The sequence below is a fragment of the Psammomys obesus genome, unplaced genomic scaffold, assembly GCF_907164565.1.
Source record: "Psammomys obesus unplaced genomic scaffold, mPsaObe1.curated_primary_1811, whole genome shotgun sequence".
NCBI lineage: Eukaryota > Metazoa > Chordata > Mammalia > Rodentia > Muridae > Psammomys > Psammomys obesus.
This window is the reverse complement of record NW_026596039.1, coordinates 4,107,666-4,124,181: the sequence shown is the minus strand read 5'-3', so window position 1 is coordinate 4,124,181 and position 16,516 is coordinate 4,107,666. Positions and strand designations below refer to the sequence as shown.

Sequence of the window (16,516 nt, the reverse complement as noted above, 5' to 3'; positions counted from 1 at the left end):
AGGAAGGAAGGAAGGAAGGAAGGAAGGAAGGAAGGAAGGAAGGAAGGGAGGGAGGAAGAAAGACAGACACTGTGATCATTGATTCCACATTTGTTTTATGCTCCACACTTTGTCTATCTGGATATGTTGTAGACTCAGTGACCTGTGTATATGTATGTAATGTGTTCATGTATGTGTGGGCACACATGTTTGTCTGGGTGTATGTACATGGAAAAGGCTTGAAGTTGTCATCCTGGTCTTCCTTCATTTCTCTCCACCCTCTTCATTGAGAGAGAGTCTCCCTGTGCATGCAGACCTCACCAGTTCTGGCTAGTCTAGGCATCAATCTTGCCCTGGGAACCTCTCTGTCTCCAGAGTGCTAGGATTACAGGTGGGCCTCCACACCTGGCCCCCTCCTCCCTTTTCACTTTGGTGCTGGGGATCTGAACTCCTGTCCTTGTGCTTGCAAGACAAGTGCTTTATCTGCGGAGCCACTTCCCTAGCCCCTAACTGGCCTTGTTTGCATACCCTGCTCAGCTATGGCTTTACCTGAAGCCGCTGCTGCTGCTCCTGAGTCCCACCTGTCCGCCTGGCATCACTCTTGTCCACTGAACACAGTTTGGATCATAGTTGACATGACTGTACACCCATATGTGCAGGCCTGTGTCCGTGTGAGGTCGATGCTGACTGTCTTCCTCAATCTTCTTCAATCACTTTCCCCTGTCTCTTTAAGACAGAGTCTCTCAATGAACCCAGAGCTCATTATTTGACTAGACTGGCTGTCCGGTGAGTCTCTGGGATCAAGTGTCCCCACTCCGAGCCTCCATGCCCATGTTTTACATGGGTGCTGAACTCAGGTCCTCAATCTTGTATAGTGAGCACCTTACCTGCCACACTGTCCCCCCAAACCCTCCTTTGCCCCTCTGCACCTCTGCATGCCTCATCCTTTACTTCAGATAAAGTGTGCACGGGCCACAGGGCAGAGGGCGTTTGCTCTTGTTCTCTACTCTGGCTGGAATGTTCTTTCTCGGGTTGTCCTTACTGCCTTCCCTCCTGGTTCATCGGTCCTTGAGACTTGCCCGTCAGGGCTGACATACTTACTTAGATTTTATTAGCTATAGTTAGTAAAGTGGAACCTCTACAGTGAAGCAAATCATATGTGTCATCGCACACGGTTATCCTTGGGTGCGTGACAAGAGCAGCTACAATTTAGTCATTTAGCAGAAATTCCAGATACAAGCTGTACTTGTGAAGCCCCTCCCTCTGCGTATCTCTGGATGTCTTTATCTTCCTTGCCTTCTCCTTTGATTTTTCTATAGCTTTCCCCTCCGATCCCCACCCCCATTTGAGTTTTTAAAATTTTAAATGGAAGTGAGAACATAATGCTTTTTTGTGTGTCTGGCCTGTTTGTCTTAGCATAGTATCTTCTAGGTCTTTCCATGTCACACATTAGCTTCATTTTAAAGGCTGACTAATATTCCATTGCATCTATAAACCACAGTCGCTATACATTTTTCTGGCAATGACGGTTCGGTGTCTCGGCTCTTGGGAATCATGACGCAGTAAACACGGAGATGTTGATCTCAGAGACCATGATTTCATTTCCTTTGGGGTTTATATTCCGAAAAGAGAGTGCTCAGTCACGTGTTAGTTCTATTTTTAATTTCTTCAGGAGCCTCCCCAGTCTTGATTCACACATTGTGCCACACACAGAATCCCCCATCTCTACACTCTCCCGGCACATCTGTGTGTTGTCTGTTAAGTAGTAGCTATTTTTCTGTGGGGAGCTTTCTAAAGCTTCTACTTAGGATTACAAGCATCACTCTGTTAGTTCAGCTATATGCTATTCTTTTTATGTATAATCCTTTATTACCTTCTGGCCTACAGTTGTTTGGCATATTAGCAGTTGGCCTTCAATAGGATGAAAGCATCGCAGGGAAGAGGTTTTCATAATATCGCACACTGCTGTGTCCCCGGGGAAATTGTAACATGGGTAGACATTGCCAAATTTTCCATGGACATTGTCAAATTTACTTTCATCTCAGTAGAATAGAATAGCGTCTTTCTCTACAGCTAAGGGCGCACTGTCTCATTTAACTTTAATTTGCATTTTCTCAATATGAATGAGTTTGAATGTCTTCTCTCTGCTTAAGAACTACCCCCACCCCCTAAAGATAGGTCTCATGTAGTACTGGACAGCCTTGGACTCTACGTATTTGGCAATGACCTTGAACTCCTAATCAAGCATGAACATTTTAAAAAGGTGTTCTTCTTAGCAAGTTCCAGGACAGTTATGGATACACAGAGAAACCCTGTCTCATAAAATAAATAAATAAAAATAAAACAAAAAAAAAACCCAAAATAAAATATAATAAAATGTTTTTCTTTTGGGACATGTCTGCTAATGCCTTTTGCCCCTTTTTTTCTTCCTTCTTCCTTCCTTCCTTCCTTCCTTCCTTCCTTCCTTCCTTCCTTCCTTCCTTCCTTCCTTTTATTTAATCTCTTTACAGCCTGATCCTAGCCACTCCCTTCTCTCCTCCCAGTCCCACCCTCATGCCCCCCTCCCACCATTTCCCCTTCTCCTTTTTCTCAGAGAAGGGGAGGCCCCGAAGGGCTATCAACTCACCCTGGCACCTCAAGTCTCAGCAAGACTAAGTGCATCCTCTCCCACTGGGGCCTGACAAGGCAGCCCAGCTAGGGCGAAGGGATCCAGTGCTCTTGCTCCTTTTCTGATTGTTAGCCTTCTTGTTGATTTCTGGGAACTCTTTATATAGTTGAGATTAGGCCCTTTAGGTATGATATGAGATAGGTTTTATGTATGCTCTGTTTGTCAGTTATTATTTGTCTTCTGAGATTTACATGTAGTTTTAGTCTACATTAAATACAGTGGGCCAATAGGATATAGATACTGACCATGTTTATTTTGGTTCTTTGTTTGTTTTTGAGTTGATATTAGTTCCTTAGTAACTGAGGGTGCTGAAGAAGGAAAAGCAGGGGAAGATGTCCCACAGAGAAACATCTTCAAAGTCACATGGACTTTCTTTTCATAGCCGGCAGCTTTTCAAACCCTTTGGTTATTTTTCTTGGGCAGAGGCTGTGGGTGTTTTAGGAAAATTATAACCATACTGTCATGTAAGGATAGCCTCCCTCCAAGAATACCATAACTTTCCTCTGCCTTATGAAGAGAAATTGATTTTTTTAAAAAAATTGTAGATTATATATGAGTGTTTTACCTGCACGTACATTTATGTATCAGACGTGTACCTGGGTGCATTCAGAGTTGGAAGAGGGCATTGGATCACTGGAGTTAGAGATGGTTGTGAGCCACCTTGTGTTTGCTGGGAACTGGACCCTGGTCCTCCGCAAGAGCAGCCAGCCCTCTAAACCACTGACCCATCTCTCCAGCCCTCAAACTGATCTTTTATCACCTTAACGAACAGCGTGTTGAGAGGGTGAGCCAGCATGACTACTAAATGTAAAAGTAGTATGTTCACTTCTGTGGGCACACAGGTGTGTTGGAGAGATTGGCCCACTTTATTTCAGATCCTTGGACATTGAGCATTGGGATTTCAGGTGGCTTGGAGGATTCCTCCCTAAGTTTTCCCCAATGCAAGTAGGAGTATAAGCTGATCTTTCAGAGAATAATACAAGCTTGATCCACCATGCTTGTCCAGCTGGAGGCAAGGGAGGCAGGGGGCAGTCAGAGAAAGCTAATAAATACATGTTCAGTGTTAGAGACTGGCGGTGGGGGCAGGGAAAGACCTGTAGCGGGGGAACTCTTTCAAGGGTGTCCCAGCAGCTTCTCTGTGGGGCTGTGGATGAGGCAGGTAGAGCCCACTGGGTGATTATGCTCACAAATAGCCAATGGATATCATTTTCCCATGGAAGATAAGAGTAAGTATTATCTGAGATCTAGAGAGAAGCTGGAAGGTAAGGAGGTGCCGGAGCATAGGAGCCTGTAGGTGGAGACAGTCTCAGAATTAGGAGGTCCAAATACGGATGAAGGGAGAGAATTGGAACAAGAGGTTCCGAGAGGTTTGAAGCGTTCTGTCTCTAGACCTTGGCTTCCTCTTTTGGCTAGAGAAAGGGATAATAGAAATGAGCTCATCTCAAAATATGTCAAGAAGGGTTTCTTCCTCTCTGCCTTTTAAAAATACCCAGCAGCCTCCTTTCATTTGCATATCCTCTAGGCTAGAGGAAGTACTTTAATCAGTACTTCTAATTGTGGAGAAGGGAACATGTCACCAGCCGCCCCCACACGAACATCTGATTGGGAAGAATGGATTTCTCCCACACTGGGCCCAGGCTGCCGCCTTCTCCATCACTCTGCTCAGAGTCCAGATTGTAGGGCCGACATCAAGTCTTCCTCTAGTGTGACATGAAACTCTCCCCTTTTATTTCTTGTCTTCTTTTGTATGTGTGTTCACATAAGCATGTGTTGTTCGTATGAGCGTGCGTGCACGCATGGTGTGTGTGTGTGTGTGTGTGTGTGTGTGTGTGTATGTGTGTGTGTGTGTGTGTGTGTGTATGTGTGTGTGTGTGTGTGTGTGTGTGTGTGTGTGTGTAGGACAAAGGTTGACTTGGGTATCTTCCTCAGTCTCTACCTTATGTTTCTGAGATAGGATCTTTCATTAAACTTGGAGCTCACTGGCTAGACTCCTTCTCCCCCTTCGCAGTGCTGGGAGTGTAAGACACTATACCCTGCTTTTTCACTTGGTGACTGTAGCTTCGGGTTCTCATGCTCATGAAATGGCCCCTTTAATGGCTGTAGCATCTCCTCCGTTCTATTCCTTCCTTGAAAGAGACTCTGTTTTCTTTGATGAGCACGGCCTTGACAGTCCATCTCAGGAGAAATTGGAAATGATCCTTACCTTCATTATGCTAAGTGCCACTGGGCATGTGGAACTGGGTACAGGCAGCTGCATGAATGACACCCTCGGCTCAGTGCCTGAGTCTTCTCTGCATGCCTGTTGTGGAGTTCTTTTCTTGACTTTCCAGTGAGTTTTCCATTTGCTGGTTCACCAGCCTCGGTGTGTTTTGTGAGTGTCAAGAAGTTTGGGCACATTGGTGATTGTCTGAGCTTCTGGGTAGTGCTTTTTTTGTTTGTTTGTTTGTTTTTGTTTTTTGTTTTTTTTCTTTGATGGCATTAGCTCAGACCTTCTGCAGTGTACTTTTACCGTACCTTGAAGCTGCTGTGGGGTTAGACTCTGTAGTGGTTGTCCATGCATACAGTACAGTGAGCTTCTCTTCAGCCACTGATGCTAGGATCCCAGCCTACCCAAGAAGCTTGCACAAAAACATGTGATACAGTGGATAAGAGGATGCACCATAGTATAGTGAGACTGACTCCAAAATTCACCCAGCCTCAGTTCTTTCACACTTTAAGTTAAGACTCCTCTAAAAGCCTTGATGGTGAGTGTTGCAGAGATGTGTAGTTAACACTGGGAAGAGAAAGAGGGGCCCTGGGAAGACTTCTTGGAGGACAGTGTTTGAACTTGATCTTAGTGGAGAGGAGGGTTTAGGTGGGAGGATTGGAGTTTTTACAGAGGGCACCTCTACACAGAGGTGTTCACAGAAGCATAAAGGGAGAAGGGTGCCTACCCTCTTTGAAGGACACCTACCGTGCCAGTAAAGCCTCATGGGAGATGAAATGCAGGATGACTCCAGATGGCATGGATTAGTGATATCTGCAGCCGACAGGCATGGAAAAGTCTGAGGGACAGCCCACCTGGTTCAGAGGATCCTAATCTACCCTCTGTGCTGCTGTACTTTTGAGTCTTTGGCACCTGGGGAAAATGCTTCTCACCATGTCTGAGCTTGACCCCAGAAACTTGCCTAGTATCTGCAGCTTTTTATTCAGAACAATCTACCTTTTGCTTTCTCTTCTCTTTGAAAGTAAGGCCAAAGATTGCCTCGAGCTAATCCCAGGATACTTTGGAAACAGCCACAGCAGAGTAAAACACTTTACAAGTGGCAGTTCTTCAACTTCTGTCCTCAGCTAAGGAACACACCAAAGGCACATGTTGAAGGGGGGTGCCGTTTGTAACTGGCATCATGGGGCCGTAGATCCTGGGCAGTTGTCCACACAGTGATTAAATAGGAGATGGTAACAATTGCTTCTTCCTTCCAGGGGAATCGAACCCTATGACCAGCCAAACACGATCTACATTGAGCGGCACGAACCCTTTGGGTTTTCCACAGTGTTCCGCAGTACAGACTTCTTCCAGTCCCGGGAAAACCAGGAAGTGATTCTGGAGGAGGCGAGGGACTTTCAGCTTCGGGACAAGTACATGTTTGCAACGAAGGTCGTGGTAAGTTGGGGATGCTCAGTAGTGCAATGCTCCAACAGGTCCTTTGCTGGGCCTGGGAGCCACCTGCATGAGCCTGCAGGACAGCAGCTGGTTGGTCCACTTGGGGTAGCTTGGCTGACGGATCCCGGTTGTCAGTGAACATGCCTGAAGAACACAGTAGGTGTAAGATCAGAGTGGAGAGTGGAGAGCAGGTGATTATCAAAAGATATGGGAACCTGCTTGTCTCCCTGTAGCCAAGCAATCCAAAGACAGGTTTCATTTTTGCTGTATGTAGCTGTATTTGTGTGTTAGTGTGGTGTGTAAAGGTATGTGTGTGTGTGTGTGTGTGTGTGTGTGTGTGTGTATGGAAGCCAAAGGTTGACCTCACATGTTTTTGTCTCTCTTTCCACCTTATATTTTGAGACAGACCAAGCCTAGCAGTTGAGCTAGGATTGCTGGCCATTGAGCTTTAGGGACCCTTTCATCTCAGCTTCCCTGTGTCTGGTTCCTCAGCCCACCATAGATCCTGGGGATTGAACTCAGGACCAAATGTCTTACCAACTGAGCCATCTCCCCAGATCCTAAAAAGCAAATCTCGTAATTTCAATAAAAAGAATACAGACAGGAGCCGTGGCTCTTAGGAGCTATTTTTCTCTGAATCCCACTATCTGGTTTCCTTTCATTTTTAGACTCATCTCTTTGAGATTTTTGGACACTTATATTTGCATGGCTAATAGGATGTGTAGTCATTGGCTAGTGGGAGGTAATACTCAAAGAAAAGCAGTAATTAAGCTTCCAGCTGTCAGTAAGTCTCTTAATGCTCAGCCTTGAGGAGGTCCTTCCCTTTGGTTTGATGTGCAAGAGGCAGATGCTGAAATGGAGGATTCAAACCAGAGCGGATTACTTAGCAGGACTCTGTGACCCTGTTCAAAGGGACAGAGCAGGCTCTGGTAAAAGCATCTTGGATCCTTGTTCCTGAGAACTGCAGCTTTGCTTACTAACTGCGGAAGGCCTCTGGTACCAAGGGTGGGGGTGGGGGATGGGGAGATTGTCATTGCTTTCTGTCACTGCTAACTAAGGGCTGAAGCCAGGTAGAGTGTCTGTCTCCAGGTTCGCATTTGTTTCTGCAGTTGTTAGCAGGCAGGTCAGAAGGAGGTCTCCTTGGTAGAATCCTAGGGTCCTCATAAACAGGGAAAGCAAGAAAGAGGGCTGGAGGAAGGGTACAGGTGGCTAAAAGCTGTAGACATTCCCCTACTGTGTACCCTGTAGAAACGTGTTTTCTTATTTTATTAACATTTGGACTACTTTTATTTGCTTATTTAGTATGTGTGTCTGTGTGTGGATATGTGTTTGTATGGCGGCGTGTGTGTGGAGGTCCAAGGACAACTTGTGGGAATCAGTTCTCTCTCTCCACCGTTTGAGCGCCGGGACTGAACTCCAGCCATCAGGATTGGCCGAGAGCACATTTGTTCCCGAGTGTCCCCGCTGCTCCACAAAATGTTTTGTCTTTAAAATTTGCCTTACATTTTTTTTTTTTTATTTATGTGTGTCTCTGTGTGGGAATGTGTGTGTGAGTCGAGATGCCTGTGGAGGCCAGTGCTGTTAGATTCCCCTGGAGCTGGAGTTATGTGTATGGGTGAACTGCTGCTGCTTGTGGGTGCTGGGAACTGAACCTTTGTTCTCTGCAAAAGCCGTTCACACTCTTCACGTCAGAGCCGTCTTTCCAGCCCCCACACATGCTTTTTAAAACCACTGAATTGTGGCCATTTTTTTTCTACTTGTATTGCTTCTAGATCATCCCTTTCTTGCTTTGCCTGGATTTCTCTTATACACACATGTGCACACATATATGCACGCACGCACACACTTGCTTTCAGAGTAGCTCAAGAACATTCACTGCTCCAGTTGTGACAGACATGAGTAGGGTAACAGAAAACAGGCACAAGTGGAAACCAGGCCCCAGTATTGATGCTTTGTGACCTAAATTGGATAACCCTGAGTTCTTTTGCAGTCTGCGATCTTTATCTCTGGCTCCCCAGTGGCCATCGGCCTTTTTGTTTGAAGTCTTTGGCTTGGAATTGATGTTTGCATTTTAATTTTTCAGTTCTCACACACATTGATGATAACCTGGCTTGCCCTTGATTTTGCCTGAGTAGGGCCTGAGGAGGATGGCTCTCACTCCTCCTCTAAGCCTGTATCTCCTCGACTTGATGCCCAAGAGTTTAAGGTATGGTAGTGGGAGCTCTCTGCTCCACTCCAGTCTGACAAGAGGCACAACAGAGACCCTGTGGTGTTTCGTTGATTCCCTGGAGTCATGTCTGTTTTGATGGCCACCGATGTTACACTGAGCACTAGGTATGAAGTAGAGTTAATCATATGCTGCTGTGGACCCACACGACTAAAAAAAAACAAAAACAAAAACAAAAACAAACAAACAAAAAAAAACAAAACCAACCAACCAACCAAACCAGGCCAAACAAACAAAAACCCAAGACAAGTGGTCAAGGCTAGCCTGGTCTACAGAGTGAGTTCCAGGACAGCCAGGGCTACGCAGAGAAACTCTGTCTCAGAAAAAAAAGCCAAACCCACAGAAGTACATTTAAAAATTTTTGCAGTGTGTATGATTACTCTTGCCATGTTGATTGCACTGAAGGGTGCAGGAAGTAGTGAAGAAGACTTCTGAGCATGTCTGTAAGGACATATCCACAGAGGATTAACTGGGGAAGAAGGTACCCTGAAAGTGGGGGCCGCCATCCTACTCATAGGCTGGGGACCTGGAGAGAATAAAAGAGGAAAAGAGGTAAGGTTTGGCATCCTCTTCCTCCTTCCTGTCCTCTAGTGATGTGAGTTGCTCTTCTCTGCCATGTTCTCCCTGCCATTGCAGACTGGACCTCAAGAACTGTGAGCCAAAATTAGCTATTGCTTCCTTTAGGTGGTTTATCTCAGGCCATTTGTCACGGAGAGATAGCCTAGCTAGTATTGGAAGTGTGTGGTGATTTGAGTGAGAAATGTTCCCATAGTCTCTGGTATCCGAACACTTGATTCCAGTTGGCAGCGTTGTTTAGGAGGTGCAGCCTGCTGGAGGAAGTAAGCACTGGAGGTGGGCTTTGAGAGTAAAAGCTTCGCGCCACTTTCCGATGGCTCTCTCTGCGTCATGCTCTCAGTTGAGGATAAGCACCCTCAGCTTCCTGCTCATGGAGGCCTGCTGCCTGCTTCTTTCAGCCATGCTCCCTTGCCATGTGGACTCTCATCCTTCTGGAAACATTTCCCTGCCTTGGTCATGGTATTTTAGCCCAGCAGCAGAAAAGTAATTCCTATAGGATGCATGAATGAAGGCCCATACGCTAACGATGGAGCCCTGGGCTTCCTACAGGCCAGGCAAGTCATCTACCTGAGTTATGACCTGCCTTTAAAAAAATAGATATCTTTTTCTGAGACAGAGTTTCTATATGTAACCTAGGCTCACTGTGAGCTTGTAATTCTCCTGCCTCAGTTTCCCAATTGCTGGGTGGTAGGTGTATGCTGCCATGTCTGGCTGAGCCATTATTTTAGACTTTTCTATTGTTATGCATGTGTAATGTTCTTTGGTTCTTTATATTATAGTAGCTGTTTTTGGCTTGGTGGCTTGGTGGCTTGGTTCTAATACTTGTACTCTCCCATGGATAGTTTCCATTGATACCTAATTTTTTTTTCTTGTCTTCTGATTTTCTTTGTATGTTTGGGGGTGGGGTGGGGACAAAGATTGAAGCCAGGGCTTCATGTATGCTAGGCTCACTATACCACTGAGTTACATCCCCGACCTCATGTTTCTGTTTTTGAGACAGGGTCTCACTATATAGCCCAACTTAGGTTTAGTTTTGCTACCTTGGCCTGTCTAGTGGTAGATTACAGGTGTGTACCACCATGCCTAGCTTAACTTATATTCTAGATTGACCTCTGTTACTGTGTTAAAACCCTCCGAGCAAGAACAGCTTCGGAGACAAAAGGGTTTATTTGGCTTACACTTCCAAGATACAGTCCATCACTGAGGGAAGTCAGGGCTGGAAATTGAAGTGAGGAACGCTGCTTGCTGGCTTACTTGTTACAGGCTCATGCTTAACTAGCTTTCTTATACAGCCCAGGGAATGGTGCATCCCACAGAGGGCTGGTCCCTCCTATGTCAATTCACAGTCAAGACAATTCTCCACAGATATAGACTAGTGTGATTGTGGCAGTTCCTCAACCCCTCAACCAAGGCTTTGAGATGACTCTTGGCTGTGTCAAGTTGACAGCTGAAGCTCTCCAGTACATTTTCTTGTTGAAAATTATACAGTTACCGTGATGCAGTGACTCTTGACACCTAACCCCCTGGGTCTCTGTTGTTGTGCTTTGTTGTTGCTATTTGTTCAGTGCATTTCATGTGGTGTTTCCATAAAGGTTATGTCCTTTATTATTGCACATATACCGAGATATCTGTGGTTTAGTTTAGCAGACAGCCAGTGATTGTTAGGATTTCCTTGGGTGCTTTGAAGCAGCCAGTCTCTCCCCTTCCTAATGGACTCTGGTGTGGAGTGTGTCCAAGTGAAACCTCATTTTCCCTGCCTGGCAAGTTACAGAGCTGCCCTCACCCTGCACTTCCGCCTTTTGCGGAGCCTTCCAGGTTAGCCAGAGGTGCAACAGGCTCTGTTTTGTCCTTCCTGGAGCGTGCTCACAGCTTGTATGTGGCAGGCCTTAAAGATTTCTGGAAATCTTAGGGAGCTTCTCAAACAATGCTTTTTAGGGCAAGCCTCTTTCTGAGTGTTTGTCATTAGGCTTTGGTTAGTCCCAGCTGTGGATGCTGCCTCTGGCAATCTCAGTGTTAAACTACTACTTGTCAGTTGCTGTTTCCCCAGGCACACCCTGACTAGCTTTGGGACTGTGTGTGTATGTGTGTGTGTGTGTGTGTGTGTGTGTGTGTGTGTGTGTGTGTGTGGTGTGGTGTGTGTGTGTGTGCAGGGTCATGTGTTAAAAGAGCCTGGTGCCTGCCGCTTTCTGATGAGCCACCAGGTAGCTGAAGTACTGGCAATTATCTGACTGGATTTTGGGGAGGAGGGGCCTGTCACGTCCAATAGCCCCAGTAGCTATTATGGCTGTGTGGTTGTGTGTCTCAAACCTCAGAGTTTGAGAGAGAGGGATGGGAGTATGGTGAGTGAAAATGCAGCAAAGTCACCGTCTCGACACTATCCAACCGTTGATCTTTAATAAATGCCACTTAGAGCTTTGCCAAACCTTTATACAGTTCTCAGAAACCTGAAAAAGTTGATTTTGAGAGTGTTTGTGTTTTTCTTGCTTTTATGACTGGTGTTTTAGGGCCCCTTGCCTTTTCATTCTGGAAACGTTTCTAATTAATATTAACTTTGTAAACTTTATTGTGGTCCTTTTCCGACCTATATAAAAGGAACAGTTCACATTGATAGGACCTTGTCATTGCCCTCATCTGTCTTCAGCATTCCTCACGTTTGCCAGCCCCACTAGCTCTCTACCTACCCATTGTTTCATTTATTTCCCATAGGATATTTTCCACTTCTTAAAAATTACATATTTTTATTAATTCTTTTATAATTTCATACATATATACAATATATTTTGATAATAATCTTCCCTCCGCCCCTCCCCCTAACTTCTTCTGGATCCACCACCCACGCCTCCACACTCCCTATAACATCATGTCTTTCTTTCTTCGTTCGTTTGTTTTCTTTTAATTTACAACCCATTTTGTGCTGTCTGTGTACTCACGAGTGTGGGACCAGCCACTGCGGCAGGTTTGACCTCCCCGGGATCACACTCTAGGAGAAACCAACCCTCTCCCCCAGAAGCCATCCACAGGGCAGCTCCTCCCCTAGAGGGGGAGGCTCTGGACCCTCTCCCCTCCCCCACGCTGGAAGCTCCACGGGCTTGATGTCACGCTGGTCTTGTGCAGGTGGTCACGGCTATGTGAGTTCATGGGATCTTTGGTCCTGCCATGTCCAGAAGACATTGTTTGCCCAGGTCCTCCTTGACTATTGGCTCTTAGAATCTCCCTGTCCCCCTTCTGTGATGTGCCCTGAAACTTGTGGAGGATGGGTGTGAGATAGACGTCCCTGATGGCTGACACTTATTCTCTGCACTTTGACCAGTTGTGAGTTTCTCTGTTAACCACCATCCTCTGCACAAAGAAGCCTCGCTGATGAAGACTGAGAACTGCACTCATCTGCGGTGTACAGATACCTATTTGGAGGACAGGTGTTTTGTTTTCAGTGCAGATGAAATTTTATTTCTTTTTTTCCTATTTTCATTTTTTTAATTTTAATTTTTGTTAATTACAATTTATTCACTTTGTATCCCCCCCCTGTAGCTCTCTTCCTCCTCTCCTCCCAATTCCACCCTTCCTTCCCCTTCTCCACTCGTGCCCCTCCCCCAGTCCACTTATAGGGGAGGTCTTCCTCTCCTCCTTCTGATTCTAGTCTATCAGGTCTCATCAGGACTGGCTGCATTGTCTTCCTCTGTATCCTGGTAAGGCTGCTCTCCCCTCAGGGGGAGGTGATCAAAGAGCAGGCCAATCAGTTCATATAAGAGACAGTCCCTGTTCCCATTACCTATGGAACCCACTTGGACCCTGAACTGCCATGGGCTATATCTGTACCAGGGTTCTAGGTTATCTTCATTAATGGTCCTTGGTTGGAGTATCAGTCTCAGAAAAGACCCCTGGGCCCAGATTCTTTTGGTTCTGTTGCTCTCCTTGTGGAGCTCCTGTCCTCTCCAGGAGGACAGTTTTATACTGTTTATTTAGCAAATAATAGTAGTTGGTTTACTGCTGTGGCTTCTGAGCTCCCCAGCTGTGGGTTCTTGGTCAGGTTTACAGTAAGTATCAAGCAAGTATTTCCTGTGAAAGCCATTGGTTACTCCTGTAACATTCACTCCACTATTTCCCCTATAGGCATCTCTTGCCATGTTGATCATTTTTGTAGCTCACAGAGTTCACAGCTGCTGAGACAGTTGATGACTTTTCCTCCTTAGCAGCCTGCCTAGTTCCTTCTGGTACTGTGAGAGCTAGCCAGCTAGTCACAGTTCATCTATGTTTTATTTATGATTGTTTTCTTCTCAGATGAGATCTTGCTATGTTACCCAGGTTGCCCTCCGTCTCTAGGCTAAGTGATTCTCTTAGTGCAGCCTCCTGAGTAGCTGGGATGTGCCACTTGGATTACTGTTGTTACTGGGACAAAATGCCAGAGGAGAAAGATTTATTTTTTTTGATTCAGGATTTCAGAGCTTTTTGTGCATAACAGTGTTGGGGAGGGTAGGTGAGGCAGGGCAGCTCACTTCACTTCATGGTGCCCTGGAGCACAATGATGGAGTACCCTGTAGCACCAAAGGAGCTGGCTTGCTGCTTTCTCTCTTTTTATTCCACTGGGGTCCCTAGCCAGCCTGGGGCCAGTGCCTCCTCATGGTCGAGCACTTCATCTTCCTTTTGTTTATCCTCTCTGGAAATGCCCCACTGACACATCCAAAGATGTCCTTTCCTAATCCCTAGATGTCAAGTTGACAAGATTAGTCATTACGTGGGAGGAGAGGTCCTGGCCACCGCCCCAGGTTTTTGTGTTTTGTACCTGATGCTCCCTGTAAGGAGTCTTAGTGATGACTTGCTGAAGCTTTGTCCTTGTTCCATAGGAGAATGCAACATTGATTGCTGCAGCTGATGTTCAGGTACCTCGTAGCTATTGTGCCATGTCAATACATACCTTGAAGGGGTGTCCTGCTGTCCACCAGCCTTCTCTAGCTGAAGCACTATGAGACTTAAAGTTGAAGGGCTCATTGCAGCATCCTTTGACCTTTGTGGTTAAGAATATGCCATTTCTTAGTTCCTCCTCCATAGCTCATTACTAGTTTGCTTTGACACCCTCTCAAATATACACCCGAATCCACATCATTTGATTATCAGAATTGAAAGCATAAAACTCAAATCTCTCCGTGGAGTATCAAATTCTGTAATTTTCACCCAGATGAAACTTAAATAATCCCTAGTTGTTGTGTATATTGGTGGGTCTAGTAATGGATACAGCCTTTCAGGATATTGATTCAAAATGAAAGTTTTGCAAGCTGAGTGTGGTGGTTCATGCCTATAACCCCAGCACTTAGGAGGTGCAAGCAAGAGGACCATGGGTTCAAGACTATCTATCCCCAACTATACAGTGTATTTAAGGTCAGCCGAGGCTACACGAGATCCTCTTTCAAAAGGGAAAAAAAATCTTTTTTTAAACTTAATAATCTTTGAATGTGCCCTGCAAATGATGCACAGTTGTGAAGGAGGTAGCATATACCTGTGTGGTGTGTTTTAGCAAAGACTGCTTTTCACCGCATTGTCTGTCATCAGCCGTGAAATGGAAAGGTGTCTGAGATACATGATTAATAAAGGAAGGTTAAATTGTGGTTTGGCAAGGTTTACATAGAGTGTTTATGAAGAAGTTACTCAGCAGTTTTTCCTGTTGTGACCCAGTTTGTATGCAAAGGATTGGATTGCACACATCAGTTTGGAATTGTGTTAGGCCACTGATAATACACTAGAAATCAAAGTGGCAGCCAAGATGGGCCTTTTGTATCTTTCCCATGCTGCCCCGGGTAGACAAGAAAGCTAAGACTAGGGTTACAAGTGTGTCTTTCCATTCCAACATCCTATGGAGTTAGTCCTATTCTTAACATGCTCTCACTGGCCTTTGAATCTTTACCCAGTTAGGAAGACAAAGAGAAGCCAGAATGGCCAAAATGATACCTCTACCAGCTGATCTGGTGCATTCGGGCAGCTTCCCCAGGTAGCTCTCTTTGCATCTCATTAACCAGCACTTGACTACGTAAGTATTCATGATGACACAACACAGAGAATGGAGCTCTTTACTCTGGATGGTAGTCAGGGCCCTGTTGTGCAGGAGAAAAGGGAAGCTAGGTGCTGGGGGAGGAACAGTGCCGCCTGATACTATATCAGGATGTTTGTGGGTGACTGTGTAGGTACATAGAGCCGTCTGTCACTGAACACCATGGAAGGTGGAATGGAAAGAGGGAAGGGCAGTGGGAGCAGAAATCTTCATTTTATCTAATACTGATTTATACTGTTAATCTTTTCCATGGGTCTTACTATTAACAGTTTTTTTTTTTAAAGGCCAACTAACAAAACCCCGTGGTTTATTAAGAAAACCCTCAGAGCCTAACAATGCCCTATCAGTAGGGTGTCATGATTTAATTGACAGTATTTCTCTTGATGGCCATAAAACAATACAATAACACTTTCAGAATTCCTTGGAGTGAACCTGAATGATCTCAGTTTAGGAATAATTTTCTCAGAAGTGGGGAAAGGTGCCTTTTGAGACTCAGTGGTCTGTGATTTTGTATTTATGGGTTAAGTGTGGCATGCATATGTGTGTGTGAATGTATATGCAAAATATTTGTATGTATGTATAACATATATTATATGTATATTCCCCCAGATTTCTTAAGCCACCTTGCAAATAATTATTGAAAGTGGTTTTTTTTTCCAGCTTTTTTCCTTTATTTTTAAAGTTAAAGTGTCTTCTCTCTCCTCCCCAATCCTTAAGCTCTCTCAGTCTTCTTTCTACTGTCATGACTACACACAGATTTCTACACACACACACACACACACACACACACACACACACGTGCTTCTCCAGCCTGTACATATGAGAGAAAACCGTTTGTCTTTCTGAATCAGTCTTATCTCCAGTTGTATATATTTCCCTAAAAATGTCATGATTTAATTGTTCTGTAGGGCTGAATAAAATTTATTGTGTAAATGTATCCCACTTCCTTTATCCATTCCTTGCTGATGGACATTTAGACTAGTTCCATTTCTTAGCTACTGTGATATAAACTTGGATGTGCAAGGATCTTCGTGGTATGCTGACTTACAGTTCTTTGACTGTCTGCCCAGGCCACAGAAAATTTGATGTTTAGTTTTGAGGAACCTTCTCACTGACATCTGTAGTTGGCTGCTGCACTTGACATTTCTACCGTCAGGTGGGCTTTTTCTCCACATACTTGCTGGCATTTGTTGTCATTTGCTTTCTTGATGATAGACATTTTGAATAGTGTGAAATGGAATCTCAAACTAGTTTTAATTCTCATTTCCCTGATGGCAAAGGACACAGAACACTTTTTAATGTATTTATTGGCCTTTGTACTTCTGTTGAAACTTTCAGCTACTAATGTTGGGCCTTTAGTATTGCTGGGAATTATCTTGTTTC

The 16,516-nt window shown here is 45.0% G+C and overlaps 1 protein-coding gene across 2 annotated transcripts in view; it reads left to right on the top strand.

Moving 5' to 3' along the window:
* Sorl1 (sortilin related receptor 1) overlaps window positions 1-16,516 on the top strand; it is a 166,560-nt gene that overhangs the window by 36,711 nt on the left and 113,333 nt on the right. For both annotated transcript variants that reach the window (XM_055621821.1, XM_055621819.1), the window contains exon 6: window positions 6,110-6,290. In XM_055621821.1, the coding sequence (XP_055477796.1) occupies window positions 6,110-6,290 (181 nt within the window). The remainder of the gene's footprint in view (window positions 1-6,109; window positions 6,291-16,516) is intronic.